The sequence below is a fragment of the Schistocerca nitens genome, chromosome 3 (genome assembly GCF_023898315.1).
Source record: "Schistocerca nitens isolate TAMUIC-IGC-003100 chromosome 3, iqSchNite1.1, whole genome shotgun sequence".
Taxonomy (NCBI): Eukaryota; Metazoa; Arthropoda; class Insecta; order Orthoptera; family Acrididae; genus Schistocerca; species Schistocerca nitens.
In genome coordinates, this window is record NC_064616.1 from 84573174 (window position 1) to 84601098 (window position 27925).

The window sequence follows — 27925 nt, forward strand, 5'->3', positions numbered from 1 at the left end:
GTGACTTTTTTTAGTCTTTGGACTCACTGATCGATAGGATAGGAAATGTTAGGAGCAATTTATTTTCTTTGGTAGTTGGTACATCTTTGCAGTACCTGTTTATCTTAGTATACAATGAAGGTGCCTGATCATAAAAATAAACAGTAACAAACCTCTCGATAATGTTTGCTGCATCCATAAATATAAAAGTCCAGCTAGTCATTGACGTTGTTTAAAGTACATTTTAGCAGGTAAATATACTATACTTTGTACGTGAAGTTAACACATGGCCAACTCTAAGTTGTGTAATTTTGTCTCAATTCAGAATTAATACAACACAGTGCAATTACTTATTCTACTCACTCACTAATTAACCAGTGAGGTTTGAAGCAATATTTATGATGTACAAGGGTTGTTTTTTAAGTAAGGGCCGTTCGCGTGTATAGTCCCATAGTTCGCGCGGGCGCCGCAACAAGCCACCGTGCCACTTGCCGGCATCCTTCCCGTTCACACTGATGCAAGTTGCAGCTCTGTAGCTGACGTGTACGCATCGCTGTGCTACTTTATAATGTTTACGATTATTGAACCGCCCGCCGTGTGTGAGATACGGTCAGTGATACGTTTTTTGACCGCGAGAAGCCTATCAGCTGCAGAAATTCATCGTCAGTTAACAGAAGTTTATGGCTTGAATGCAATGAGTGAAGGTAAAGTGCGTCAATGGGTTAGAGAGTTTAAAAATGGCCGCCAAAACGTCCATGACGAAGAACGCTCAGGCTGGCCCTCTGTGATCACTGATGATTTGGTGGCTGCAGTCGAAACAAAGATTCGTGAGGACAGAAGATTCACAATTTCCACTCTTTCTTTGGAATTTCCACAAGTTTCAAGGTCGGTTTTGTACAAAATTGTGTATTAAAACCTAAACTTTAAGAAACTGTGCTCTCGGTGGGTACCCAGACTCCTCACAGAGGACCACAAAGGGAAGAGATTCGCCACTTCATTGGACTTTTTGATTCGTTACGAGGAAGAAGGGGATGACATGTTGAGTCAAATTGTCACTGGAGATGAAACATGGGTATCCCATATCACTCCCGAAAGCAAGCGACAATCGATGGAATGGCGACACCCAACCTCACCAGTCAAGGTCAAAGCCAAACAGACGCTGTCAAAGCGCAAGATTATGGCAACTGTGTTCTGGGGCCGGCGTGGTGTTTTGCTAGTGGACTTTATACCATGAGGAACGACAATCAACTCAAATGCCTACTGTGCAACTCTAAAGAAGCTCCGCAGAGCAATTCAAAACAAAAGGCGCGGCATGCTGACAAAAGGAGTTTTGCTCCTGCACGATAATGCTAGGACTCACACCTCTCAAAAGACTCGGGATTTGATTGATTCTTTTGGCTGGGAAGTTTTGGACCATGCACCATACAGCCCTGACCTTGCTACTAGCGATTTTCACCTTTTCTGGTACCTGAAACACCATCTTGGCGGGCAGCGCTTCAATGACGACGATGAAGTGAAAGCGGCCGTGAACTCTTGGCTGTTGGAGCAGGCGGCCGAATTCTTTGAAGAGGGAATTAAAAACTTAGTTGTACGGTATGACAAGTGCTTAAATAAACAAGGCAACTATGTAGAAAAATAGGTAAAAGTGTATAGAATCAGAAAATAAAAGTTTTTTTTACAAAAGTATTTGTATCTTTTTTTTAAAAATAAAAATGGCCCTTACTCAAAAAACAACCCTCGTATGTATCATCAGGCATGTAAATCGTGTTATATGTGTTGGAACATTACTTAGGAATAAGTGCAAGTAACACGGGTATGTGAAACATGTCATGTACATAAAAACATTGAAGCAAATAAAAGAATCAAAAGATTTTACGTTAAACAGCACATTTAAATTTAACATAATATAAAGAGTAGGAATATCCTAGTATTTCTTAATGGTTGGTGAGATACAATTGCAAATGTGAGTGCACCGTGGTATTGATACATATGGCTGTAATCTTCATGCTATAAATCTTATTTACATGTTATACCAGTGACATCTTATTTATATGATGTAAAGATGACATAGTGATGTTAACAACTCAATCAGCTACCACATATGAAAGCCCCAAGTGGGTTCATTCCTATTTCTTAACAACAAAGATAAATGTAACATTATTGATCATAGTTACTTCTTAGATAGATAATAAACAATTGAGAAGAAACACAATGTCTTTAAAGAAAAATATTATGATTGTGGCACCATATTATGAAAAAATTATTAAATGTCTGCCTAGCCAAGCATTTGGGTATGAAAAAATTATTAACTACGGTCACTTTGGAAAAGCTAGTGCTACGCTGTCTGTTCATACTCTAGCACCTGAAGTCATCCACTGCTGTTTCCATTGCATGGTGACTGTGCTGAAGATTGAGAAGCTTATGAGAAATAAATCCACCAGCACTTTGTTGCATTTAGGATAACAATCCAGGACATTTGTAAGGCTTTGTTTTTGTCATGGGTTCCTCCTCATGTGAATTAGTTGTTGTGTTAGTTGGCCCTTTGCAAGAATCGGCCTCCCTTTCCTGTGATGAAATTTGTAGCTCGTTGTCATCTTATCATCGCAAGCACACTTACGTATGTTACTGCCACTCACATAGAGTTTCACCAGTGCCACAAGCAGCCACATTAGTCTTATCGGGTTTGGGCGGCGGAGCTAAGGGGTCTGAGCCATAAGTGTTGCTTTATTGCTAAAACCTCCAAAGAATCCTGTGCCAACTCCACGGTTTGTGACACGATCATCTGCCTTGCACCCAGTGAGGAAGTTCATCAGAGTACCCTCCAATGTGAAGATTCATCCTTGCTCAGTCTTTTGACAACTCCTGCTTAGTAGGCCACCAGTGTGGAGGGTATCGCCATCACTGATAGTGAGCCACAACAGCACATAGCAACAATCTCACGTAGCAAAAATAAAGCTGACGCCATGCAAATCAGGAATTCTGGCCATAGTGGAAAACCTCATTAGCAGCCACAACAACAAAGGCAACATGTGGCACTTCAATCGTGCCCTTCTCACTTTGCCCATCATGAGAGGGTGGCATGCCCCAGGCAGCAGGCATTGTGCCACAATTGTCACAAGAATATCCACCTTATGCTGGTTTGTCATTCTCAAGCCATACTCCAAACAAATGAACATAGACATTAATTCCATTTCATCATTGTCTGCAGGTCACAATAAACCTTTTATTGAAGTGTCTGTGCTGAACAAACTGTTGTCGCTGCCCCAGTGGACATAAGTGCAGCTGTTTCGCCCCTCAACTGTTAAACTTATGCGTGGCTAGGCTTCTCACAGTCTGCCATCTGGTGAGCTGCAAATAAACAGCACGTTCTTGTTCTTCGTCAATTTACTGCTGCCACAGTATATAAATCTGTAGTCCATCCTATAAAGTATTTGGCTGTTAACAATCCGCATACTGAGAATTTGTTTCGTTAGATGCATTTGTTGATTTTGAATTTTTTTATTACTGACTGTGCATCTTGTGTCAGAGCACATTCTGTATCAAGACCTGGATTCATTGTGCCCTGCATTTTTCAGTTTGTTTTCTGATGGTTTAGAGTGTGCAAACAATTTAATGACATATATCACACTTAAACCTTCAGTTCAGCCTCGTTTTTTTCTGGGCGTGGCCCACACTTGTGTCCTTACCCAAACAAGTTAAGTCTGAATTAGATCAGTTGACATAGCCTGGCGTTGTTCTACAGGTTTTAGCAAGTGAGTGCATTATGCTGTGAGTGATTGTGAAAAAACCGTTGAGTCAGCTCCAGCTTTGCAGTAATTTGCAAGTTACCATAAATGCACAGTACCCTCTCCCTCAAACTGATGAGTTACTTGCAAAACTTGTGAGTGTCCAATTCTTTTCCAAAACTGACTTAGGTGAAGCCTACCTGTGGGTTCCATTAGATGATGCCTGGAAAGAAATGCTTGTTGTGAACACACATTTTTGTCTTTATCAATATTGACATTTAATTTTTACTGTGGATAGTGCCCTGACCATATTTCATTGGTTTTTGGGGAAACTTATGGCTCATTTTCCTTGGTGCATCAACTACATTGATGATATTTTCATTGTTAGCACTACAACAGAAGAATGCTTATGTAACTTCTGTTGACTCATTACTGTTTTGCACACCACAGACCTTAAGTGTAACCTTAAGAAGTTCCAATTTTTTCAACCCTTTATCATCTATCTCTGTCACAAACTTTCCAGGCAGTGTGTTTGACCTCTGGAAGAGCATGTTGCCACTATTATGGCTTTGCCTCACCTGGCCAGTTTGCGGGAACTGCAGGTATTCTGTGGCAAAATAGCATACTGTCACAGATTTCTTCCAGGTGCAGCCTCTTTGGTTCACCCTCTACATCAAATGCTTCATAAAAATGTTCCTTTCCGGTACTCACTGGCCTGTGAGCATGCCTTTCCTTGTGGCTTTCCAACTTGGTAAACATTTTAGTCTTGGCCATGGATGCATCACAGTATCAGGTGGGAGCTTTTGCACCCAAAATGCTCAATGCATCTCAGCAGCACTATTAGCAAGTCAAAAAAGAAGCACTTGAGATTGTTTATACCATTGAAAAATTTTGTCTCTTCTTATACTGTATGATATACCATTTAGTCACAGATCATAAACCTTTAGTTTCCTTGTTTCACGTTTCAGCTGCCTTGCCTGACAAAGCCTTCAGTGTTGGGCCTTATTTTTATTGAGATATAATTATGAGATCCATTTCCATCCTAACATCACAGCACGAAAATGCAGACACCTTGTCGCAGCTGCCCATGGGGCCTGATTCACATTTTGATCAGGAAGAACTGTTGTGTTTTCAACTTTACATGGAAGCAAGACAGGTTATTGATGGTTTCCCTATTATCAGCTCCAGTATTGCATCAGTAGTAGCTGCAGACCCAGTGCTTAAACAAGTGCTCATGATTCAATATGGATGGGCTAACCATCCACCAGTCCAGGCATCCAACCCATTGCAGAACTTCTATGCCTTCTGTCATCATTTTTCTGTGTTGGACAGTGTTATTCCCTTGTTGATGGAAGGGGGTGCTGCCTGTGTTTTGATTCCTGTGACACTGCACAAGGAGTTTCTCACACTGTTACATCAAGATCATTGGGAAGCCTCCTGCATTAAACAATTGGCATGTAGGCATGTGTTCTGGCCCGGTACTGATCGTGATGTGGAGTGCCTAGTCGTGGACTGTCATAAGTGTTCTAGACAACAGGCATCACTGTATGCTGTTTTTCCCCCTCAGCTGGTGCTGTCAGTACCTTGGGAACAAATCCGTATATATTTTGCTGGGTCTTCTGTGGACACTTTCTGGCTGTTAGCTGTTGATGCCTTTTCCATGTTTCTTTACATTGTTCGCTGTCTGTCTATCACAGCAGAAACAATGGTCAAAGCACTGTCTGCAATTTTATCTATTGAAGGTCTTCCTTGTATGGTGGTTTTGGACAATGGTCCACAATTTTTGGCTCAATCCCTTAAAGATGTTTGCCCGTGGAATGGCATCCATCATGTTACAACACTGCCTTTTCACCTGCAATCCAATGACAAGGCAGAACAAATGAAGATTGGCAAGTATGTCATAGAATTTCTGGTGGAAGAAGCCCTTATGTTCTTTCTCAGTTCTTATAGAATGAATCCAGTCCAAGACAAGTCCTCTGCCTGGTCCTCACACCTCCTCTCAACAAGGGGGAGGAAGACATGTGTGTCTGTGTTTGCACCACTTCTGGTCCTATGCACATGTTTGCACAGACTGAGACCTTGTTTGTGGCCAGGACAACCACATCAGACACCAAGGATGTGTCAACTATCAGAGCATCATGGAGGAGATAGTATCTGCTGTTCACCAGAGGCTGCTGACCATGGATGTCATATCAGTTGCCTGCAGCAGGAAGGCCTTGTCCTGCAGTGGGTGAATATCCTTAATACTGTTTGTACCAGTTCTGGCCAGCTTCTATTGTACATGCTACCAGACTGTAATGTTTTGATTATGTTATGCAGGTGATGCTGTGACTCTAATAGAGGTTTTTGGTTTTACATAACCTTGTTTGTTGTTGCCTTTAGAGTTAGAGCACTTATCATTTCTGCCAGATTCATGCTCAAACACATGTTTTGGATATAAGGGTACAAAATCAGCTCATTAATATCATTAAAACTATACAAAATGCAGGATCACAATATTGTACTTTATTGGATCATGTCATGAATTTATTGGACATGTTGAGTACTCCAGTATGTTGCAAAAGATGGTCACTGGGCAGCTCTGTTACATCATGTACAAAGTTACATTGACATCCAACCATGTCTTCTGGGTGCTTCAGTTTTTGTCAGCCAGTACACAGGGTGCTCCAAAAATAATTTTACAAACTTGAGGACTTGTTCCCTACACCAAAATAAGGAAAAACTCATATATGCATATATCCAAAACTCCTTTGTATTTGAGCTATAAATGAAAGTTTACAATTGAGGTTATTGAAGCTCATCAACACATGAACTCATAATAAATGCACAAAATGTCCTTCTCTTGCTTTTAAACACACATGCACTCATTGAATCATTGACTATCACACCCTGTCAAATACTCTCTGATGGTCTCAAATGATTTCAGAGGCTTCTGTGAAACACTGATGACGAAGATTTTCTGCATCTGCATGGTTTGCTACATAGAGCACCAATTGTTGAAGGTGCCCCAGAGATGGTAATCCAAAGGACTGAATTTGAGGGTATGTGCAAGCCATGAAACTGGTACTTTTCATGGCAAATATCAGCCAATGTATTTCAAACAGTGAGACTGAAATGTGCTCGAGCTTCATCATACACAAACCACAAGTTTCTTTTTATTTGCAGGTGTAGGTGTTGGAGGGTGTTCTGAATAAAGTCCCTGTAGGCAGCACATGTAAGATATACAGGGAGAATGTATTGCCCTACAAGTCACCTACATTGGACAAGTCACACATTAAGCTTAAACTGAAGCTGATCTCTAGCCTCTACTGCAGCATGAGGATTGTAATTGGCCCATATGTGTTGGATGTGGAAATTTATTATTCCATCTCTTCCAAATGTTGCCTTGACTGTAAAAAAACTGAAGATACAAGCAACAGATTGGCAGTTTGTGCAACAAACCATCAGCAAAAGTTCTCCCTTGGCTACACTCAAGACAAATACCTTCACAACAGACTTCCTTGCACTTAAACCTATATTTGATGTTAACAAATTTCTCCTCTTCAGAAACATTTTTCTTATAATTGCCAGTCTACACTTCATATCCTCTCTACTTTAGCTATATCAGTTATTTTTCTGCCCAAATAACAAAACTCATCTACTACTTTAAAGTGTCTTGTTTCCTAATTTAATTTCATCAGCATCACATGATTTAATTTGACTGCATTCCATTATCCTTTGCTTTTATGGAAGTTCATCTTATATTCTCCTTTCAAGATGCTGTCCACTCCATTCAGCTGCTCTTCCAAGTCCTTTTCTCTGTCTGATAGAATTACAATATCATTGGAAACCTCAAACTTTTTATTTCTTCTCCCTAAACTTTAATTCCTAGTTTAAGTTTTTCTTTTGTTTCCTTTACTGCTAGCACAAGCTACTGCACAGATTGAATAACATTAGCGATAGGCCACCACCTTGTCTCACTCCCTTCTCAAACACTGCATGCCTTCTATGCCCCTCAACTCTTATAATTACCTTCTGGTTTCTGTGCAAGTTGTAAACAGCCTTTTGCTCCCTGTATTTTACTCTGCTACCTTCAAAAGTTCAAAGAAACTATTTCAGTCAGCATTATCAAAAGCTTTCTCTAAGTCTACAAATACTATAAACGTTGTTTTCCCTTTCATTAACCCATATTCTAAGAGAAAGCATTGGGTCAGTATTGCCTTGCAGCTACGTGGGATTAGCCAAGCGGTCTAAGGTGCTGCAGTCATGGACTGTGTGGCTGGTCCCGGTGGAGGTTCGAGTCCTCCCTCGGGCATGGGTGTGTGTGTTTGTCCTTAGGATAATTTAGGTTAAGTAGTGTGTAAGCTTGGGGACTGATGACCTTAGCAGTTAAGTCCCATAAGATTTCACACACATTTTTATTGCCTTGCATCTTTCTACATTTGTCCAGAAACCAATCTGATCTTTCTTGAGGTTTGCTTCTGCCAGTGTTTTCCAGTCTTCTGCATGGAATTCATGTTAGTACTTTGCAGCCATAGCTTATTCAACTGATAGTTCAGTAATATTAACACCTGACAGCACCTCCTTTTTTTTGGAATTGGAATTATTGTGTTCTTCTTAAAGTCTGAGGGTATCTTGCCAGTCTCACCAGAGGGAATAGTTTTGTCATGGCTGTCTCTCCGAAAGCTATAAGTAGTTCTGATGTAATGTCATCTACTCCTTGTTTCAACTTAGATCTTTCAGTTCTCTGTCAAATTCTTCTTGCATTATTATGGCTCCCATTTCTTCATCTATGTCCTCTTCCCCTTCTATAATTCTGTCTTCACATTCTTCACATTCATCTCCCTTGTACAAATCCTCTACATACCTCTTTCATCTTTCGGCGATCCCTTCTTTGCTCAATACTGGTTTCCCATCTAAGCTTTCTTTTCTCCAAAGTCCTATTTAATTTTCCTTTAGTTGATATTTATCTTTCCCCTAGTGAAATACGCTCTTAAATCCTTGTGTTTGTTCTGCATATTTTCCTGCTTAGCCATTTTGCACTTTTTGTCAATCTCATTTTTTGGACATTTGTATTTCCTTTTGCATGGTTCATTTACTGCAGTTTTATATTTTCTCCTTTCATTGATTAAATTCAACATTTTCTTTGATATCTTAAGCTTTCTACTAGGCCTTGTCTTTTTATGTATTTGGTCCTCTGCTGCCTTCACTATTTCATCTCTCAAAGCTACCCATCCATCTTCTACTGTATTTCCTTACCCTGTTGAATCAATCATTGTCCATTGCTCTACATCTACATCTACATCTACATCTACATCCATATTCCGCAAGCCACCTGATGGTGTGTGGCGCAGGGTACCCTGAGTACCTCTATTGGTTCTCCCTTCTATTTCAGTCTCGTATTGTTCATGGAAAGAAGGATTGTCGGTATGCTTCTGTGTGGGCTCTAATCTCTCTGATTTTATCCTCATGGTCTCTTCGCAAGATATACATAGGAGGGAGCAATATACTGCTTGACTCTTCGGTGAAGGTATGTTCTCGAAACTTTAACAAAAGCCCTTACTGAGCTACTGAGCAACTCTCCTGCAGAGTCTTCCACTGGAGTTTATCTATCATCTCCGTAACGCTTTCGCGATTACTAAATGATCCTGTAACGAAGCGCGCTGCTCTCCATTGGATCTTCTCTATCTCTTTTATCAACCCTATCTGGTACGGATCCCACACTGCTGAGCAGTATTCAAGCAGTGGGCTAACAAGCATACTGTAACCTACTTCCTTTGTTTTCAGATTGCATTTCCTTAGGATTCTTCCAATGAATCTCAGTCTGGCATCTGCTTTACCGGTGATCAACTTTATATGATCATTCCATTTTAAATCACTCCTAATGTGTACTCCCAGATAATTTATGGAATTAACTGCTTCCAGTTGCTGACCTGCTATTTTGTAGCTAAATGATAAGGGATCTATCTTTCTATGTATTCGCAGCACATTACACTTGTCTACATTGAGATTCAATTGCCATTCCCTGCACCATGCGTTAATTTGCTGCAGATCCTCCTGTATTTCAGTACAATTTTCCATTGTTACAACCTCTCGATACACCACAGCATCATCTGCAAAAAGCCTCAGTGAACTTCCGATGTCATCCACAAGGTCATTTATGTATATTGTGAATAGCAACAGTCCTACAACACTCCCCTGTGGCACACCTGAAATCACTCTCACTTCGGAAGACTTCTCTCCATTGAGAATGACATGCTGTGTTCTGTTATCTAGGAACTCTTCAATCCAATCACACAATTGGTCTGATAGTCCATATGCTCTTACTTTGTTCATTAAACGACTGTGGGGAATTGTATCGAACGCCTTGCGGAAGTCAAGAAACATGGCATCTACCTGTGAACCCGTGTCTATGGCCCTCTGAGTCTTGTGGACGAATAGCGTGAGCTGGGTTTCACACGACTGTCTTTTTCGAAACCCGTGCTGATTCCTACAGAGTAGAACTGAGGATGACCTCTGAACCCAGACGGCAGGAGTCATTGGTGCCGACATGAGCAACAATTTGCAGTCGCGTGCACCCAGTGCTCTCTATCGCTGCCGGCAGGGCCTCCTCCACATCTTGGATGAGACCCCCTGGCAAGCAGACAGAGTGAACACTGGCCTTCTTCCCTGACCTTTCCGCTATTTCCCTAAGGGGCTCCATCACCTGCCTAACGTTGGAGCTCTCAATAACTAATAAACCCCTCCCCCCGTGTGCCTGCTCGGACCTTGCTGAAGGAGCAGCCACATGTCCACTCACAGGCAGAGAGGGCGACGCCACACGGCCAGCCTCCACATTTACCCTTCTGCCTCGTGCGCCATGAACCCCGCTGAACCCGCCACTCCCCTTGGGGAGAGGGCGGCCCAACAGTGTCCGGTACCCGCGAAGATGTCTCGACAGCCGGGACAGTGGGTGAAGCATGTAACACCTGGGGTGTACCACGCGATGCACCAGACTCCCCACTGCCGCTACACTCCGAGGCAGCAGCCTGAAGACGGCTGACCACAGCCATCAACATGCTCAGCTATTTGCGAACAGTGCCCAGCTCCTCCTGCGTCCGTACACAGCAGTCACACATCCTATCCATCCTAAGGAATCAATTTACTGTAGAGAGTTAATCAACTTTTAACTAGACTGCTAATTCACTAAAGGCGGCTGATGTTGACTGAACTGTGACTGCTAGCCACTTCTCGTAGAAAACAATGAAAATAGCACTACCTGTCTCTGGACTGTATTCAAAACAAACACGAAATCTATGGAACACTATTACTAACACTCGACAATTAAAGCTTCCTAAAAGCAAAACCACACGGAAGAAGAAGTGACAAGTAAGAAAAATACAGTTAATACTTAAATTAAGGTAGCTCACTGCACAGCATACGTGAAGCAGGCGGCAGTTACGACGACACTGACACTACTCCCTCTGAAACTCTCAACAGTCTCTTATCCTTTCAACTTATGCAGGTCCCATCTCTGTAATTTCCTATCTTTTGGCTATTTCTTCAGTTTTAATCTACAATTCACAACAAATAAATTGTCATCAGAGCCCACATTTTCCCCTAGAACTTGTGGTTCCAAATTCTCTGTCATATCATTATATATATATATATATATAAATGACCTAGTAGATAGTCTCGGAAGTTCCATGCGGCTTTTTGCGGATGATGCTGTAGTATACAGAGAAGTTGCAGCATTAAAAAATTGTAGCGAAATGCAGGAAGATCTGCAGCGGATAGGCACTTGGTGCAGGGAGTGGCAACTGTCCCTTAACATAGACAAATGTAATGTATTGCGAATACATAGAAAGAAGGATCCTTTAGTGTATGATTATATGATAGCGGAACAAACACTGGTAGCAGTTACTTCTGTAAAATATCTGGGAGTATGCGTGCGGAACGATTTGAAGTGGAATGATCATATAAAATTAATTGTTGGTAAGGCAGGTGCCAGGTTGAGATTCATTGGGAGAGTGCTTAGAAAATGTAGTCCATCAACAAAGGAGGTGGCTTACAAAACACTCGTTCGACCTATACTTGAGTATTGTTCATCAGTGTGGGATCCGTACCAGATCGGGTTGACGGAGGAGATAGAGAAGATCCAAAGAAGAGCAGCGCGTTTCGTCACAGGGTTATTTGGTAACCGTGATAGCGTTACGGAGATGTTTAGCAAACTCAAGTGGCAGACTCTGCAAGAGAGGCGCTCTGCATCGCGGTGTAGCTTGCTCGCCAGGTTTCGAGAGGGTGCGTTTCTGGATGAGGTATCGAGTATATTGCTTCCCCCTACTTATACCTCCCGAGGAGATCACGAATGTAAAATTAGAGAGATTAGAGCGCGCACGGAGGCTTTCAGACAGTCGTTCTTCCCGCGAACCATACGCAACTGGAACAGGAAAGGGAGGTAATGACAGTGGCACGTAAAGTGCCCTCCGCCACACACCGTTGGGTGGCTTGCGGAGTATGAATGTAGATGTAGATGTAATCAGTCTGAAACCTTCTGGTGTCTCCAGGTTTTTTCCATGTACATAGCCTTCTTTCATGATCTTTAAAGCAAGTGATAGCAATGCTTAAATTATGGCTTATTTAGTAAAAACAGTCATAGTCACATTTCAGTTGTTAATTCTTATTTTTAGATGACCAATTTTGATCTTCTAAAGAGATCATTATCAGGTCTACAGTTCTTGATGACAGTAGACATTGCTGGCATGCAGCAGGTCCATCTGTGCTGTTGTGGAGAACACTGCACTTGCAGGCATTTGCCTGAAGCAATTTAGGGAAATCACAGAAAATCTAAATGAGGATGGCTGGACATAGCTTTGAACCATCCTCCCCTTCCAAAAGAACCATCCCAGCATTTGCCTGAAGTGATTTAGGGAAATCACAGAAAACCTAAATCAGGATGGCTGGATGCGGGTTTGAACTGTCATCCTGCCAAATGTGAGTCCATTATGCTAACCACTGTGCCACCTTGTTCAGTCTAAATGATTTGTGCAAGTTAGTTTCCATCAGGGGGACAACTTCAACTTGTTCCACTGTCATGCAGGATGGCATGTTATATTGCTTATACTTATTATCTCAAAAAGTGTCAGATTGTCACACACATGGGATTCTGCCCTCCCCCCCCTCCCCCCCTCCTCCTCACACACATGGGATTCTGCCCTCCCCCCCCCCTCCCTCCTCCTCCTCACAGTATGTGAGAGTGCTCTGTACTCTATACAGCGTCTAACATGTTGCAAATTCTGGGTTTATGGATAGGTAATGGTGTGATGTTAATGATGACTTTAGATCAGTCCTGTAAATAATATTACATTTTGCACATGTGTACACAAACATACAATTTGTTACTTAACAACATTGATATTATCATATAGATTATATACTCTACTTAACTGTATTACAACGTTTTTGGTTTTGATAAGGATGTATTGACCAATATTTCATTGTAAACCTTTACAGATCTGAAGATGGCAATTGGACTGACTGAAACTGGTTATCTATGTCATAAAACTCGTGATCTAGGCAATTAAATAATGTAAAAGGATACTAGACTCTCAAATATGGAAGATCTAAAAGAAGGCTAGACTCTCAGATTTAACCATACAGCAGAACTATATGCCCTCCACAAAGGTAGCAGCTGTCGTTTCGCCTGGCTTTTAGCTGTTTGCAGTACCAGCAACTTAAGGCAATTTTGGTTGATGTTACAATGCTAGATCAGTCAATCATCCAGATGGCTATCTGTACAACTGAGGCATGCAAGGCACCCTAGCAACAGGAAGGTCCTTTGTTCATGGGGGTGACAATTAATATATTGATTTGAAAATGAAAATGGGTTTCAATTTTTTGACTGATTCCACTTATTTGGGAACCACTTTATGTATAATTTGTGGTTGAAAATTAAATCTACGCATATTAGGTCTTCTATAAAATATGTAAGTTTTACTTGGATATTCTAACATATTTCATATCCAGGAGGATCTCCTCAGTATGAACCTGTGGACTGAATAACGTATATAGTTTGATATTATTTGCCAGAAATGAATTATAAACATGTTCTGATATTATCTTGACTATTTCTGGTACCTGTAATTTGTATTTGTAATTATTTAATACATTTGACAGAACATCTATGTAGCTAAAGAAAAGAAGTTGTTCAAACACTGAATTTTATGGGACAACATATTTTATGTTCTCACTTTATGAGCATACTTGTAAAACTGTGGGCGATGTGTTCCCTTTTTACTAAGTGAGGTAATGCATAGTTAGTTACTTGCATTTTGGAGGACAATAGATCAAATGACCATCCAGTCATTCTGATTTAGGTTTTCCTGATTTTCCTAAATCCCTTAATCCAAATGTCAGGATGGTTCCTTTGAAAGGATATGACCAATTTCCTTCCCCATCTTTCCCTAATATGAGCTTGCATTCTGTCTCTAATGACCTTGTTGTTGGCAGAACATTATTCATTAATATTCCTTCCTTTATTCTGTTCCCTTAATCTTCCATGTTCTATTGTAAGATAAGGCATTTTTTGACAACTGTAAGGAAGGGGAGGAGGGGAGGGGGATAAATATCACAAGTCATTGCTTATAACAGTCATAATAAAATAAGATGCAATATAATTTTATTGGCTAAGTGTGATGACTTAAATATTCAAGACAGCAACACAAGTGGGTATTGCACTGTAAGAGTATTATGATAGTGCCATTCTGAATGAGGGATATAAGTTCCTCATGTAGTAGCTGCTGTTGTAAGTACCTACAGTTCATAGCAGATGAGACTGTCTATGCTTCCCACCAACACTTCACTTGTTTATTCATTATAATCTTGTGAATGATATTCAGGAATTTACCACCACTTCACTTAATGTATATGGACAATTACAGATGAAGTGACACTCGTCTAAAAGTTGGAACATTATTCAGCTGCACACTATGGCCTGTTCTTGTCCCTTCATCAGAGCCATTTATAATTAATTAGGAATTTTGGTTTATGTATGAGCAGCAAGTGTGATGACTTTAGGGTATCATAAGTTATCATTAACTGTCACTGAAGCCATAAGCAATGTCTATGTCAGTAAAAATATGAAAAAATTCATATTTTAGTGTAATGTTCAAATGGATGTTAGTTTTTGGCACTCCACTTCACCAGACGTACTGACAACTGTGCATGTATGATAGTTGGGCAATGAATGGTCCAGTAACAATCAGTGCTAATTAACAGTAGGCTGGTTTTGTTTGTTTACTGTAGTCTTGTGTATTGATTGTTACTTTGACACATTTGCTTCCTATGTATAATGGTCTAGCTTTATGCCTTTATTATTCTCTCCCTCTTTTTGCAAAATTATGTAGTGACATTCCTCAAAATGTTTCAAATATGGTTACTGTATTTTATTCTAGGTTGCATCTTCTATATCATCAAACCATTCATGCTTTGACTTGCTGTACATCCTAGTCTATACCTACATCTACATTCTGCAAACCACTGTGAAGTGCAGCTCAGAGGGTACATCCCACTGCACCAGTTATCAAGGCTTTTTTTTCAATTTGTGTCAGAAAAATGATTGTTTAAATGCATCTGTAAGTGCTGTAATTAATCAAATCTTATCCTCATGATTCCTACGGGAGCAATATGAATTGGATTGTAGCATATTCCTAGAGTCATCATTTAAAGCTGGGTCATGAAACTTTGTTAGCAACATATTGTTTGCAGGTAACTGCATCATCTGTGAAACATCTGAGGTTACTATCAGTATTGTCCACAAGAACATTAATATATTACATCAACAGCAAGGGACCCACACACCTCCCTCAGGTACACCCAAAGCTACTTCTACATCTGTCCATGACTGTCCATCCAAGGTAACATGCTGTGTCCTCCCTACCAAGAAATCCTCAATCCAGTAACATGTACACAAATGAAACAACAGAACATAGATATGAATAAAACGAATATGGGTACAAATTAAAGCACATTTCTAATGGAGCCTTCACTTGATGCTATAAAATACTGAAATTTTCAGAGTCAGTGTTTACTTCCTTGGCAACATCATGTTTTTGTGACTTAGGTATAATTTTTTGCCAACACTGTATCTTGTACTACATACATAGTGACAGAGATATGTGTCCAGATTATTGTATGTTATGTAAATAAGTTATCAGATATGTGATGATACAGACATTAGGAATGTTCTCCTGGGACCAATAGGAGAAGAAACATTCACATAAACATTTGAGTTAAAATACCAAGGGAATCCATATGATAGTTTGTAGTGCATGAAGGTGGGGGGTTGGCCAGGGGTCTGAAGTATTTTAACATTTTGTAAGGCAAATGGCGGCTTGTAGGTTGCCATAAAAAATTTCCAGTTCTGACCTCATTAAAAACCTGCGTAACACCTATTTTTAAATCATTTTTTTTAAACAAGAAACACCTGACTACACAATATTTTTTTCATTTCCTTAAGAGCAGGGGGGAGGGAAGAGGGTGGCAGGGACTTTTCCCAGGGTATGGGTGACCTTGATAATAGCCCCCCATATATGTGAAACAACCTCTCTTTGTTGTAACGTCAAGTTTAACACATATATTTCAGAACGACACAACACATATAAGTCACAGAGTAAGTTGACAAGCAAGACATGTGTACACGTTAGCATTCGAATGAGCACTGAGTCCCAGTCTAGCGGCCGCTGCTGCATGGCTGGCAGACAGCGCCACACGTAGAGGATGTGCATAATTGCGCGGCGGCGCTTTGAATGATCGGCGAGTCACAACACTTTTCCCCCCTTTGAAATTGGTGCACTAGTCTTGATGGAGGTGTCCTGGAGATGGCTAATGTCCATAGACGTTGTTTGACTTGCCGTAAAGTCTCGAGGAGGAGGCTTGCCGTACGGACGGAAGTGTCCCCGATGATAATGGGTCGAGATGACAGGAGACGTAGGGGTCAAATCTGCTGGGGCCCCATGCATCAATCTGCCCATTGCGGCAGGTCCAGTTGATATGACAGGAGACGTGGGCGATGTGTCGGCGTCTGTTGGAGGAGGAGGTGAGTAGATTTGCTCTGACAGAGGATGGTCATCCAGTTCCTGCATGGGCACGTCTCCTGGTGGCGTCCGTTTTTGTGCTGGCATTGTGATGATGGTGAGGGGGCTGCATTGTGAGTATTGAGAAATGCCAAGATCCCGAGCATCAGGTAGAGCTGAAGGTGGTGTAGTGGCATTCGGAACAGGCGTTGCCAGCACACGAGGCCTAAGCTGGTCTGAATGACGCACTGCAACACCCGTGTCCATCTGGATTTCATACAGGCGTCTGCCACGGTGTCGTAAGATGCGGCCCGGGCTCCATTTTGGCCGCCTGCCATATCCCCGTACCCAGACGAGGTCGTTGGCGGTGAACCGGCCAAGTGAAGGCACCCGCGGCCATGAGGTGGAAGGCCACAGAAGATGAAGTAGCATGCGGAGCTGTCGGCCATGTAAGAGCTCAGCCGGGCTGTGGACGCCCACGGGGGTGAAACGGTAAGACGCCAGAAACTGGAGAAGCGCATCATCAGCACCAGAAGAAGTCAGAAGTTTCCGCATCTGAGCCTTAAATGTGCGGACCAGTCGTTCAGCCTCACTGTTGGATTGTGGATGGAACGACGGGACCGTGACATGCATAACGCCGTGTCGAGCACAAAAATCTGCAAATTCGGAAGAGGAAAATTGCAGACCATTATCAGTAACAAGAGTAGAGGGGAGGCCTTCCAAAGAAAAAATGCGGGCGAGAGCACTGGTGGTTGCCACGGTGGTAGGCGACGTGCAACGGACAATGAAAGGAAAGTTAGAGTAGGCGTCAATTACGAGGAGTGAATAAGTACCTAAAAAGGGTTCCGCAAAGTCAGCATGAATGCGCTCCCAGGGCATCTCAGGCGAAGGCCATGGTGACAAAGATGACTTTGGGGCAGCGGCCTGTGACGCACAAGGGCCGCAGGCAGCGACCATGTGTGCGATGTCAGAGTTGATGCCAGGCCAGTACACATGACGGCACGCCAGAGATTTTGTGTGAGACGCACCCCAGCGCCCTTGGTGAAGGAGGCGCAAGACCAAAACACGCAAAGACGAAGGTACCACAACATGCGGCGAAGCATTGTCAGTGGAAAGGAGGATAACACCATACCTAGCCGTGAGGCGGTAGCGCAAAGCGTAGTAGTTCCGCAACGGATCAGAAGTCTTAGCGGATGGGCGATCTCGCCAACCCTTCTGAATACAGCGTAAAACCCGGGAGAGGGTAGGGTCACAACCCGTAGCAGCCACCAGCCTGTCCCCTGTGATGGGGAACCCGTCCACAACCCACTGCTCAGCAACATCCAGGTGGAAACACAAAAGCTCATCCCTATTGAATGCTTGATCAGGACCCACGGGAAGGCGAGACAGAGCATCAGCATTTGCATGTTGAGCCATTGGCCGGAAATGAATCTCATAATTGAAACGAGACAAATAAAGAGCCCAACGCTGTAGGCGGTGTGCAGCCTCGTCGGGAAGTGACGTTGATGGATGAAACAAGGAAACAAGTGGTTTGTGATCCGTAACAAGATGAAATTTTGAGCCATAGAGAAAAACACCAAACTTATGAAGAGCATAAATAATGGCCAAAGCTTCTTTTTCAATTTGAGAATACTTTTGTTGAGCATCCGTGAGTGTTTTGGAGGCATAAGCAATGGGTTGTTCCAAACCGTCAGAAAAACGGTGCGCAAGGACAGCACCGACCCCGTATTGAGAGGCGTCTGTGGCAAGAACAAGATGTTGGCCACGTCAGTAAGTAGCCAGGCACGGGGCCTGTTTCAGCATAGTCTTCAATTTCTGGAAAGCCGCATTGCATGACGCGGATTAGTGAAAAGGCACGTTTTTATGCAACAGGCAATGAAATGGCTGAGCCACCGAAGCCGCAGACGGTAAAAACTTGTGATAGTATGCTATTTTCCCCAAGAAGGCCTGCAGTTCCTTAACAGATGTAGGGCGACGAAGGGCATCGATCGCAGCGACAGTTTGTTGAAGTGGACAGGTACCAACCCGAGAGAGTTGAAACCCCAAGTACGTGATAGATGCCTGAAAAAATTGTGATTTCTGAAGATTACACTTAAGACCGGCAGTCTGTAAGACATGAAAAAGTGTGCGGAGATTTTGAAGATGTTCTTCAGTGGTCGAGCAAGTGACAACAATGTTGTCCATGTAATTGATACACCCAGGGACAGGGAGCAATAATTGTTCCAAAAATCGCTGAAAGAGAGCAGGGGCGCTAGCAACCCCGAATGGCAAGTGTTGGTATTGATAGAGGCCAAAAGGCGTGTTAAGGACCAGAAACTGCCGGGAAGCAGTGTCGAGAGGAAGTTGATGATAAGCTTCTGACAGGTCAATTTTAGAAAAATACTGACCTCCAGCAAGTTTAGTGAACAGTTCTTCAGGACGAGGCATAGGGTAAGTGTCGATGAGGCATTGAGCATTTACAGTGGATTTGAAATCGCCACAGAGACGAATATCACCATTTGGCTTAGCAACGACAATGACAGGAGACGACCACTCACTGGAAGTGACAGGAAGCAAGACCCCTGAAGTAGTGAGACGATCCAACTCCTGTTTTACCTGATTATGAAGGGCCACAGGAATGGGCCGAGCCCAAAAAAACATAGGCCGAGCAGTGGGTTTGAGTGTGATAGGAGCTTCAAAGTCGTTTGCACGGCCTAACCCAGGAGAAAAAAGGGACGAAAACGTCATCGACAAGGAATCCAATTGAGCATGTGGAATAGCATCAGAGACAATATTGACAGAGTCATCTATGGAGAACCAAAAAACGCGAAAGGCATCGAAACCAAAAAGATTTTCTGCGTTGCTCTGGTCGACCACAAATATGGGAACAGTGCGAACGATGGATTTGTAAGATACCTCAGCATGAAACTGTCCCAAGAGAGAAATCTTTTGTTCATTGTACGTCCGTAATTGCCGAGTGACAGTTGGCAGAAGTGGAGAACCCAACTGAAGATACATCTGAGAATTAATTATAGTGGCAGCAGAACTGGTATCCACCTGCATGCGAACATCTCGACCAAGGATTTGGACAGTGAGGAGTAACTTCCCTGAAAGGGAAGAAGTGCGATTGACAGACAACACAGAATCAGAATCAGCGTCATGTTCATGAACATCATGTATGTGGTCGGATTTGCAAACGGAAGACACATGACCTTCCTTTTTGCAATTGTGACACACAGCCCAACGTTGGGGACAATCCTCGCGTAAAACACCGCGGACTTGAAGGAAGTTGCCGGGGGTTTTGCGGTCACGTAGGCTGGCGGGGACGCGCCGCACGCGTCAACAGCGCACAGAGGTTGTATTTCCCCGACATCACCCCATGCCTCTATTTGTGCCCCAGCAGCGCGAGAAATTTCAAAAGACTGCGCAATGGAGAGAACTTCATCTAGAGTCGGATTTGCCAACTGAAGGGCATGTTGCCGAACTTCTTTGTCGGGCGCCAACCGGATAATAGCATCCCGTACCATGGAATCGGCATAGGATTCTTTGTGAACGTCAGTAACAAATTGACACTTTCGACTGAGGCTGTGAAGTTCAGCAGCCCAAGCATGATAGGATTGATTTGGTTGTTTTTGACAACGATAAAAGGCAACACGAGAGGCTACCACATGTGTTTGCTTTTGAAAATAGACAGACAGAAGTGTGCACATTTCAGCAAAGGACAAAGATGCAGGATCCTTCAAAGGAGCCAATTGCGACAACAACCGATACATTTGAGGTGAAATCCAGGAAAGGACAGAGACTTACATGGTTGTTCATCCATGAAATGCCAAGAAGTGCTGTTGAAGACGTTTTTCATAATCAGACCAGTCTTCCGCCATCTTGTCGTAAGGAGGAAAAGGAGGTACAGCCAACGTTGAGAAATGCCCCGCATTTGACGCCGCGATGAAATCACGAATCGCTGCTGTTAGAAGTGTTTGCTGTTCAAGGAGATTTTGCAATAGTTGCTCGACAGTAGCCATGGAAACCTGTGGGTCAACGGTGAAAAGGAAAAATCCACTACCTTGACGCCAATTGTTGTAACATCAAGTTTAACACATATATTTCAGAACGACACAACACATATAAGTCTCAGAGTAAGTTGACAAGCAAGATATGTGTACATACATGTTAGCATTCGAATGAGCACTGAGTCCCAGTCTAGCGGCCGCTGCTCGGCTGGCAGCTGCTGCATGGCTGGCAGACAGCGCCGCATGTAGAGGACGCGCGTAATTGCGCAGTGGCGCTTTGAATGATCGGCGAGTCACAACACTCTTCATTCATACATAATGTTCATTATTCCAAATTATTATTCTAAATACATTCTATACACTCCAATAAGAGATTCACAGTGGTGTTATGTTCATGGCATTACTCTTACTACTGTGGTAAATACATTACTAACACTAACAAATGCTTAAGTTACCAGATCTTACAGGTTATTCACTCTCTTAACTAGAGTGGTGTCCTCACAACAAAACGTGTGTTGTATTTATGCCTGGTGAGTGATATGGTCATGCCACAGACCTTCTGTAGCCTATCTCCCTTGTGATAATATGAACCATCTAAGAAATCACCCCACATCATTGGCTCTTAGACTACCATCATATACATTAACAGGAATCTAGTACAGAGTCAAACTGTTGTAAGTCTATTTCTTCATAAACACTGGTTTTATTAAGTAAAACTTATTTACACTTAAATCATAGAAAGAAATAGTTTCTGATTCTTCTGGATGTATAAAAATCGAAAGAATTCTGGATGTGAATACCTTGTGGTCAACACAGTACTCTGAATGTTTGTTGAATATCTCACACATACATGCTGGAGAGCACCATTTGTAGGTACAGCTGGGACACACACACTCTAACTGTACCTGTATACCAACAGTTCGTTCACTGAAAACACAGTGGTTGGTTGAACGGTGAACAAAGATAGTCCCACATTAGGCAGAAAGGTAAATTTGTGTACTAGCCTAATGTCAGAAGGTAGCTGCAAAGTCCAAATCACAACCCATGGATAAACTGGAGAGCTTGCTGTAAACATTGGCTGGTTGAGAAATGAGAACATTGTGGTCTGCAGCAGACCTGAAATCTGCAATGGGTGTTTTGCCATGTGCCTAGTGATCTTTCTGAGCATGTGCATAACTGTATCAAGAAGTACTACAAGATTCCTCCCAATTTGAATCAGTCCATAAAGCTGGAACTATCCTGGCCAGTGCAAGGTAGGATGAGGTGGGCACAGCATGGCCTGGTGCAAAGGCTGGGGTGTGGCTTCATATGTTGTCAGTGGAAGAGAAGAAGCCACTTCCAGGTCCAGTGCTGAAGAGGCTGGAGGTGACCATGGCTCTGATTCACAGCTTTATGTTGGTTCTGGAGAAGACTGTGGGTCTGACACCAGACCCAGTACAGACTGGCGGGCCTCTTAGGTGCTGTTCAGGTCCAGACCCATAAGGTCAATGGATGGTGGTTGGAGAACTGGGAATGCCTGGTGTCCACCTGCTGGATGATGTCGTTGAACTAGATAACACACCTGCTTTTGTTGGTCCTGGGGGTGATCAAAATTGGCTGTCCCCACCACTATGTCAGATCCAGAGGCTAAGCTTGCCCTGGATGGTACAAATGGAGCTGGTTCTGGTGCCGTGGACTGGTGTCTCGAGGTGTGGCCACTAAGATCAGCTGGTGGCCTTGCTGGGAAGTCGTGGAGGGATGTATCCAGCTGGGCATGTGCCAAAATATGTGCACGCAGGTGAGAATGCCCAACCTGATGTGTGACTGCTTTTTCTTATACCAATGGAGACTGCAATAGATCTAACAATGAATCATGCAAGGGTTTTGCCAGACTTCAATTATGGATTGGAATCACCTGGTAAGAGTAAAAAATTAAAGCGGTGCTGCATGTTAATAGTTGCATGTTAATAGTTTTCCCATTTGAATTTTAAACATTCACATAAAATGTTCAGCCATGCCATTACAGGCAGGGTGAAAGGAAGGGAAGTGATATACACCCATGTTTAGAAAAAACAGAACACCTTGAATGTCACTATAAACCAAAGGTAATGGATCAGTGTCACTTGAGCAGATGTGCAGCATGCCTCACAGACATATGCACCGAGCGGGGTGGCACAGTGGTTAGACACTGGACTCGCATTCGGGAGGACGACGGTTCAATCCCGCGTCCGGCCATCCTGATTTAGGTTTTCCGTGATTTCCCTAAATCACTCCAGGCAAATGCTGGGATGGTTCCTCTGAAAGGGCACGGCCGCCTTCCTTCCCAATCCTTTCCTAATCCGATGAGACCGATGACCACGCTGTCTGGTCTCCTTCCCCGAACCAACCAACCAACCAACCAACAGACATATGCACAAACCATACCGTAAATCAGTGAGTTTGAAAGAGACCGCGTTATGGGCATGGCAGAATGTGAAGCATCCATCCAGGAAATTGCTGCTCATTGGGACGAAATGTTTTGGCAGTGCAATGGGTGTGTGCAGAATGGTTCACAGAAGGCCATAGAACATAATGACATGGGTTAGGTTGCACCACCCAGACCATCCCCTGAGAAGATCAACACATCCAAATGGCACTGTGGGACAGATCTGTATCCTCCTTGGCTGTGGCACAACAGTGGAACAGTTTAACACATCGTACACTATCAGGTATGACAGGCACCATGTATTATGGCATGGGTTACATGTGTGTCATCGACGTCTCTGCCTAACTTTGATGGATGTGCAGAAACATACTAGATGGCAATGTGGGTACAACCACAAATCACAGTTGGTGCATGTCCAGTGCAGTGCACTGTGACAAGTTTGACCTATGTGAATGATATCCTGTGACCCGTAGCCATACCCTTTCTGCACAATATCCCAGATGCCATATTTCAGCAAGACAATGCATGACCACATGCTGCTGCATGAACACATGCCTTCTTGGTGTCACAGAATGTTAGCATTTTGCTCTTGCTCACCTGATCATCAGACTTGTCACCAATCAAAAATGTGTGGGATATGGTGACACGGCGGGTGCAGCACTGTGGCCCAGTGCCAGCCACCACAGCCAGGGGAATGCAGCATGAAGGGCTATACCACAGGATGCCATTCACACCTTATATGCGTCGATGACATAACACGTGGAATAAGTTGTCAGGACTCATGGCGGACCCTGTTCCTACTTTGCAACAGGACATACTCTGAACTGAGGTAACTGAAATGCTAATCATTTCTGCAGAACATACTAGTGTACATGTCCATTGAATATGACCATTCTATCTGTAGTCATTCAAGATCTCCTGTTTTCCCCCCTCTGAACACTAGTGTACTTGACGCCATTCTGGGTGCAAAACCATTGAAAATTAGCAGAAGCAAACAGAAATCCAGTATCGGTGGCCAGAGTTTGTTGGGGTCCTTCAATAGAAACAACAATGGCCAGAGACTTATTAATATTCTCCACTACAGCCTGTTGCATTTTAAACTCATATGGGAAATGAGAAAATGTGTGGACACAAGGTTCACATGCACCCAATTGCATTAATGGATAGGCATAAGTCATGGCTAGTAGGCTTAGGGCAGTGCAGGTTGCTGCATCTGGCAAGTTTGGCATTGGTGAGCCATGTTCAATATCCTCATCAACCTGTGTCCAATACCCATTTCGGGCCAGATTATTCATTCTGGAAATGCCCAGGTGAAGTGATGCAGGAGTTGCAATATACAGAAATGCAGAACCTATGGAATCACCACTCAACACTGATGATCTCCAAGATTCAATAACATGGGACCTTTGAAAAGATGTAGTGAATGGCATCATGAGAAGCAACAAAGAAATTCTGGGAGGCTACTGAGGGAAGGGCTTTTGGTCAGCCAGTTTATTCAAATTGGGAAACCTTTCTCAGGGAATGGATCCTTACATGTGGCTGCTGAAACATCTATGGAAGTAATGGGAAATTCTTCCACTGACTGTTCCAATTGTGAATCAGTGTGAAAGCAAACAGTCTCTTATTTATCAATGTCATCATGTGGACCCCAAACGGAACCATGACAGTGAACATGCTTTTGCATGCTTGGCTGGTGTATGATAATGAATGGAATATTGGCAATCCAATAACAAAAGAGCCCCAAGTTGCAAACTCTGAGTGACCATATAGGAAACTTTGGTTTGAGGCCAAATATCGATAATAATGGCTTATGATCTGTGACCAGATTAAATAGGTTGCCAGGTAGGAAAATGATATTATGGATACCAAAGTTAATTGCCAATCCGTCCTTCTCTATCTGGGAATAATTTTCTTCTGGCATGGTGAACATCTTAGAGGTGAATGTAAGAGGTCATTTTGATACATTTAGGTACTTGTGCAATAGAATGGCTCCATTATCATAGTGTGAAATGTCCATGCCCACCACTAGAAATAAATAAGGCTGATACAAGGGCAAGCAAGGAGCAGTTTGGAGTGCTGCTGGTCTAAGGCCATCCCAGCTAAGGATAACTCTTATATATTTAATAGAAGGCTGAAAGAAAGAGTACTTTGACAAAATACAAAACGACTGAAAATACTCATGGAGATTTGATACGTGCTCTGCCTAAATTTTTCCTGAAATGTCAGATGAGTTTTGTACATCTCATAACATACAGAATTTCAGAACATAAGTATGATGTACATGAGACATGTCAGGGCTATAATTTACTTATTTTAAAATTTTGTCAGACTTACAATATTACTTGTTGAAGAATTTACTTATTTAAAATTTGTCAAACATACAGTATTACTTATTAAAGAATTTATACAAGATTCTTTCTCATGCTCTTACAAAATTTGCATCCACTATAACTATCATAAAGTTTTATTTCATTTTAAGGATCCAGCTCAAAGTATCACTTCGTCCTTCATGAAATCTTCCACTGAGTAATAACATCTTTCAATTAGAAAATCACTTAACTTGCTTTTTAAAATATTTAGCTTCTTATTCATTATGTCACACCCATTTATTTTGTTGTGAATTTTCATGGCTATATGTTGAGGAGTCTGAGCATACAATTTTAAGCAATTTGAGGTGAATGTAAGTTTTCTCTATGTCTTGTGTTGTAAGAGAGTTCAAAATGAAATTTTAACAGCTCAGCTTCACTACGTAGGAAGAGAATCACCTCAAAGATATATAAAAAGAGGACAATTAATATTTTTAGTTCTTTAAATAATAGTTACATGATGACCTTGGCTGTGTGGTGCACATGTAAATGATTTGTTTTTGCAGCTTTAAGATTTGTGTAACATTTCATGAGTTTCCCTAAAAATATCTAATAACAGAATCAAAATAGCTATAGTATGCTTCTTTCCTGTTGTCCACATGAATAGCACTGGCTAAAATTTCCATTCCAAATGCAACACTGTTTAATTTATTTGCTAGATACTCTATATGTGTATTCCAGTTCAGATTTATATCTAAGTTTATTCCAAAGAATTTGAATGAGTCAAGTTCTTCCTTTTATATATATATATATATATATATATATATATATATATATATATATATATATATATATATATATATATATATATATATATATATATACAGGTTTCTTCAGTTTTTGACTGTTTAGTTTTAAAACTCATCACATGGTTTTTTGAAATGTTTAGTATTAACCCATAAAGGCTGAACCATGTTTTCAGTTTACTTAACATATTCATGGCACTCTGTGGTATGTTGACAGCATCTTCATTTTCAATTAGGACAGATGTATCATCTGCAAACGAGGTTAGATGGGTATTTATATTGAGAGGAAAGTCATTTATATGAAACAGGAATAAAGTTGGCCCAAGAATTGAGCCTTGAGGAACACCATGTGATAACTTTTCCATATTGATAAGTAGTCTGCTCCATATGATGTGATTATTACTATGTATAATATATATTCCAAGTAATTGATGCCTTGTGGACTGTTTGTTCTAGAAATTTCTGAAAGATTGCTGGTGTGCTATCAATGCCAAAAGATAACACATTATATTGATAGAATCAAAAGGAGTATTTAATTCCACAATGGATTTGGTAACTCATTCAAAGGAAATTGAAAACCAGCTTCCAGTAGATTGATCTTGGTGAAATACTGACCCCTGCTAATTTTAAAAATAATTCATCAGGTTGTGGAAGGGGTACGAGTCCACAATCAACTGAGCATTTACCATATAGTGTAACACACCATATGGTTTGTGAACAATGATTCAAAGTGATGATCATTTGCTATAACGAATTGAGGAATGCAATTTTAATGGCTCTGAGCATTCCATTTTAACCTCACCCAACAAGACTAAACGTATCAAGTGGGTGTTGAAAAATTTTGATACTGCTTACTCTTTTATTGATATGTGAACAAAAAATTTTAGAAACCATTTCCTGGCCTGCAGAAAGCAAGGGAGCATATTGGATATACAAAAAATCCTCTTCTGCATATGAAATAGTGTTCTGGATTGCTTGGGCCAAATGTTGAATAGAAAAATACAAAGGCTGTGTATCCATCCAGACCAAAAATGTTTTCCATTGAGGGTTTTGCTACTAAAAAGAAATAAAATGTTATGGTCACTTGCTTATACATTAATTTAAGATCTACATGGCCTAGTATTGGAATTTCATGATGAGTATAAGTCCACAGCCTGCAACTGATTTTAAGTGTAGAGCTATCTGATTAATAATTGAGATTGATGCTGCAGTATCAACAAGAAATAAAATGGGAATACTATAAATTATTGTTGACAGTGTAAAGCAGAGTGGCTCTACCCTTGAAAAATGAAATTTATTTGCACCTATACAATTGACTGGATTACATGATATTTTTGCAATTTTGCCACCAAACAGTATATGTCATGCAACATTTCCTGAGTAAGATGAGAGGTCTGATATGGAAATGGTCACCTGACCTGCTTGAGAAATCTTGAATGCCCCAAAAATACACAAAACTTCAGTTAGAGAAGAATCTAACTGCCATAATACTTGAGAATACACACTGTCTGGTGCTAATCTAATCACGAACATTATGTATTAATTGTGCTGGTGTAAGCTGTCACCAGCACACAGGCCAGCAAAGAGGCTGCAAGAAGATTGATAGTAGGCACTGGAGCGAGTGAGCCCTTACCATAAGAGAGTCCAAGAAAAAGTTTGCAAGAAATGCGCTGCCAACGCCCTCT

General features: G+C 41.8%; 1 protein-coding gene across 2 annotated transcripts in view; it reads left to right on the forward strand.

The window, feature by feature from the left end:
• Window positions 1-27925, forward strand: part of LOC126248051 (homeobox protein aristaless-like) — a 132026-nt gene that overhangs the window by 43072 nt on the left and 61029 nt on the right. Inside the window, exon 1 of one of the 2 annotated variants that reach the window (XM_049948687.1) lies at window positions 6631-6745. The exons of the other annotated variant lie outside the window; for it this stretch is intronic. Coding sequence (XP_049804644.1) covers window positions 6718-6745 — 28 coding nt within the window. The 5' untranslated portion in view covers window positions 6631-6717. Of the gene's footprint in view, window positions 1-6630; window positions 6746-27925 lie in introns of those variants that run through there. 2 annotated transcript variants of the gene reach the window in all.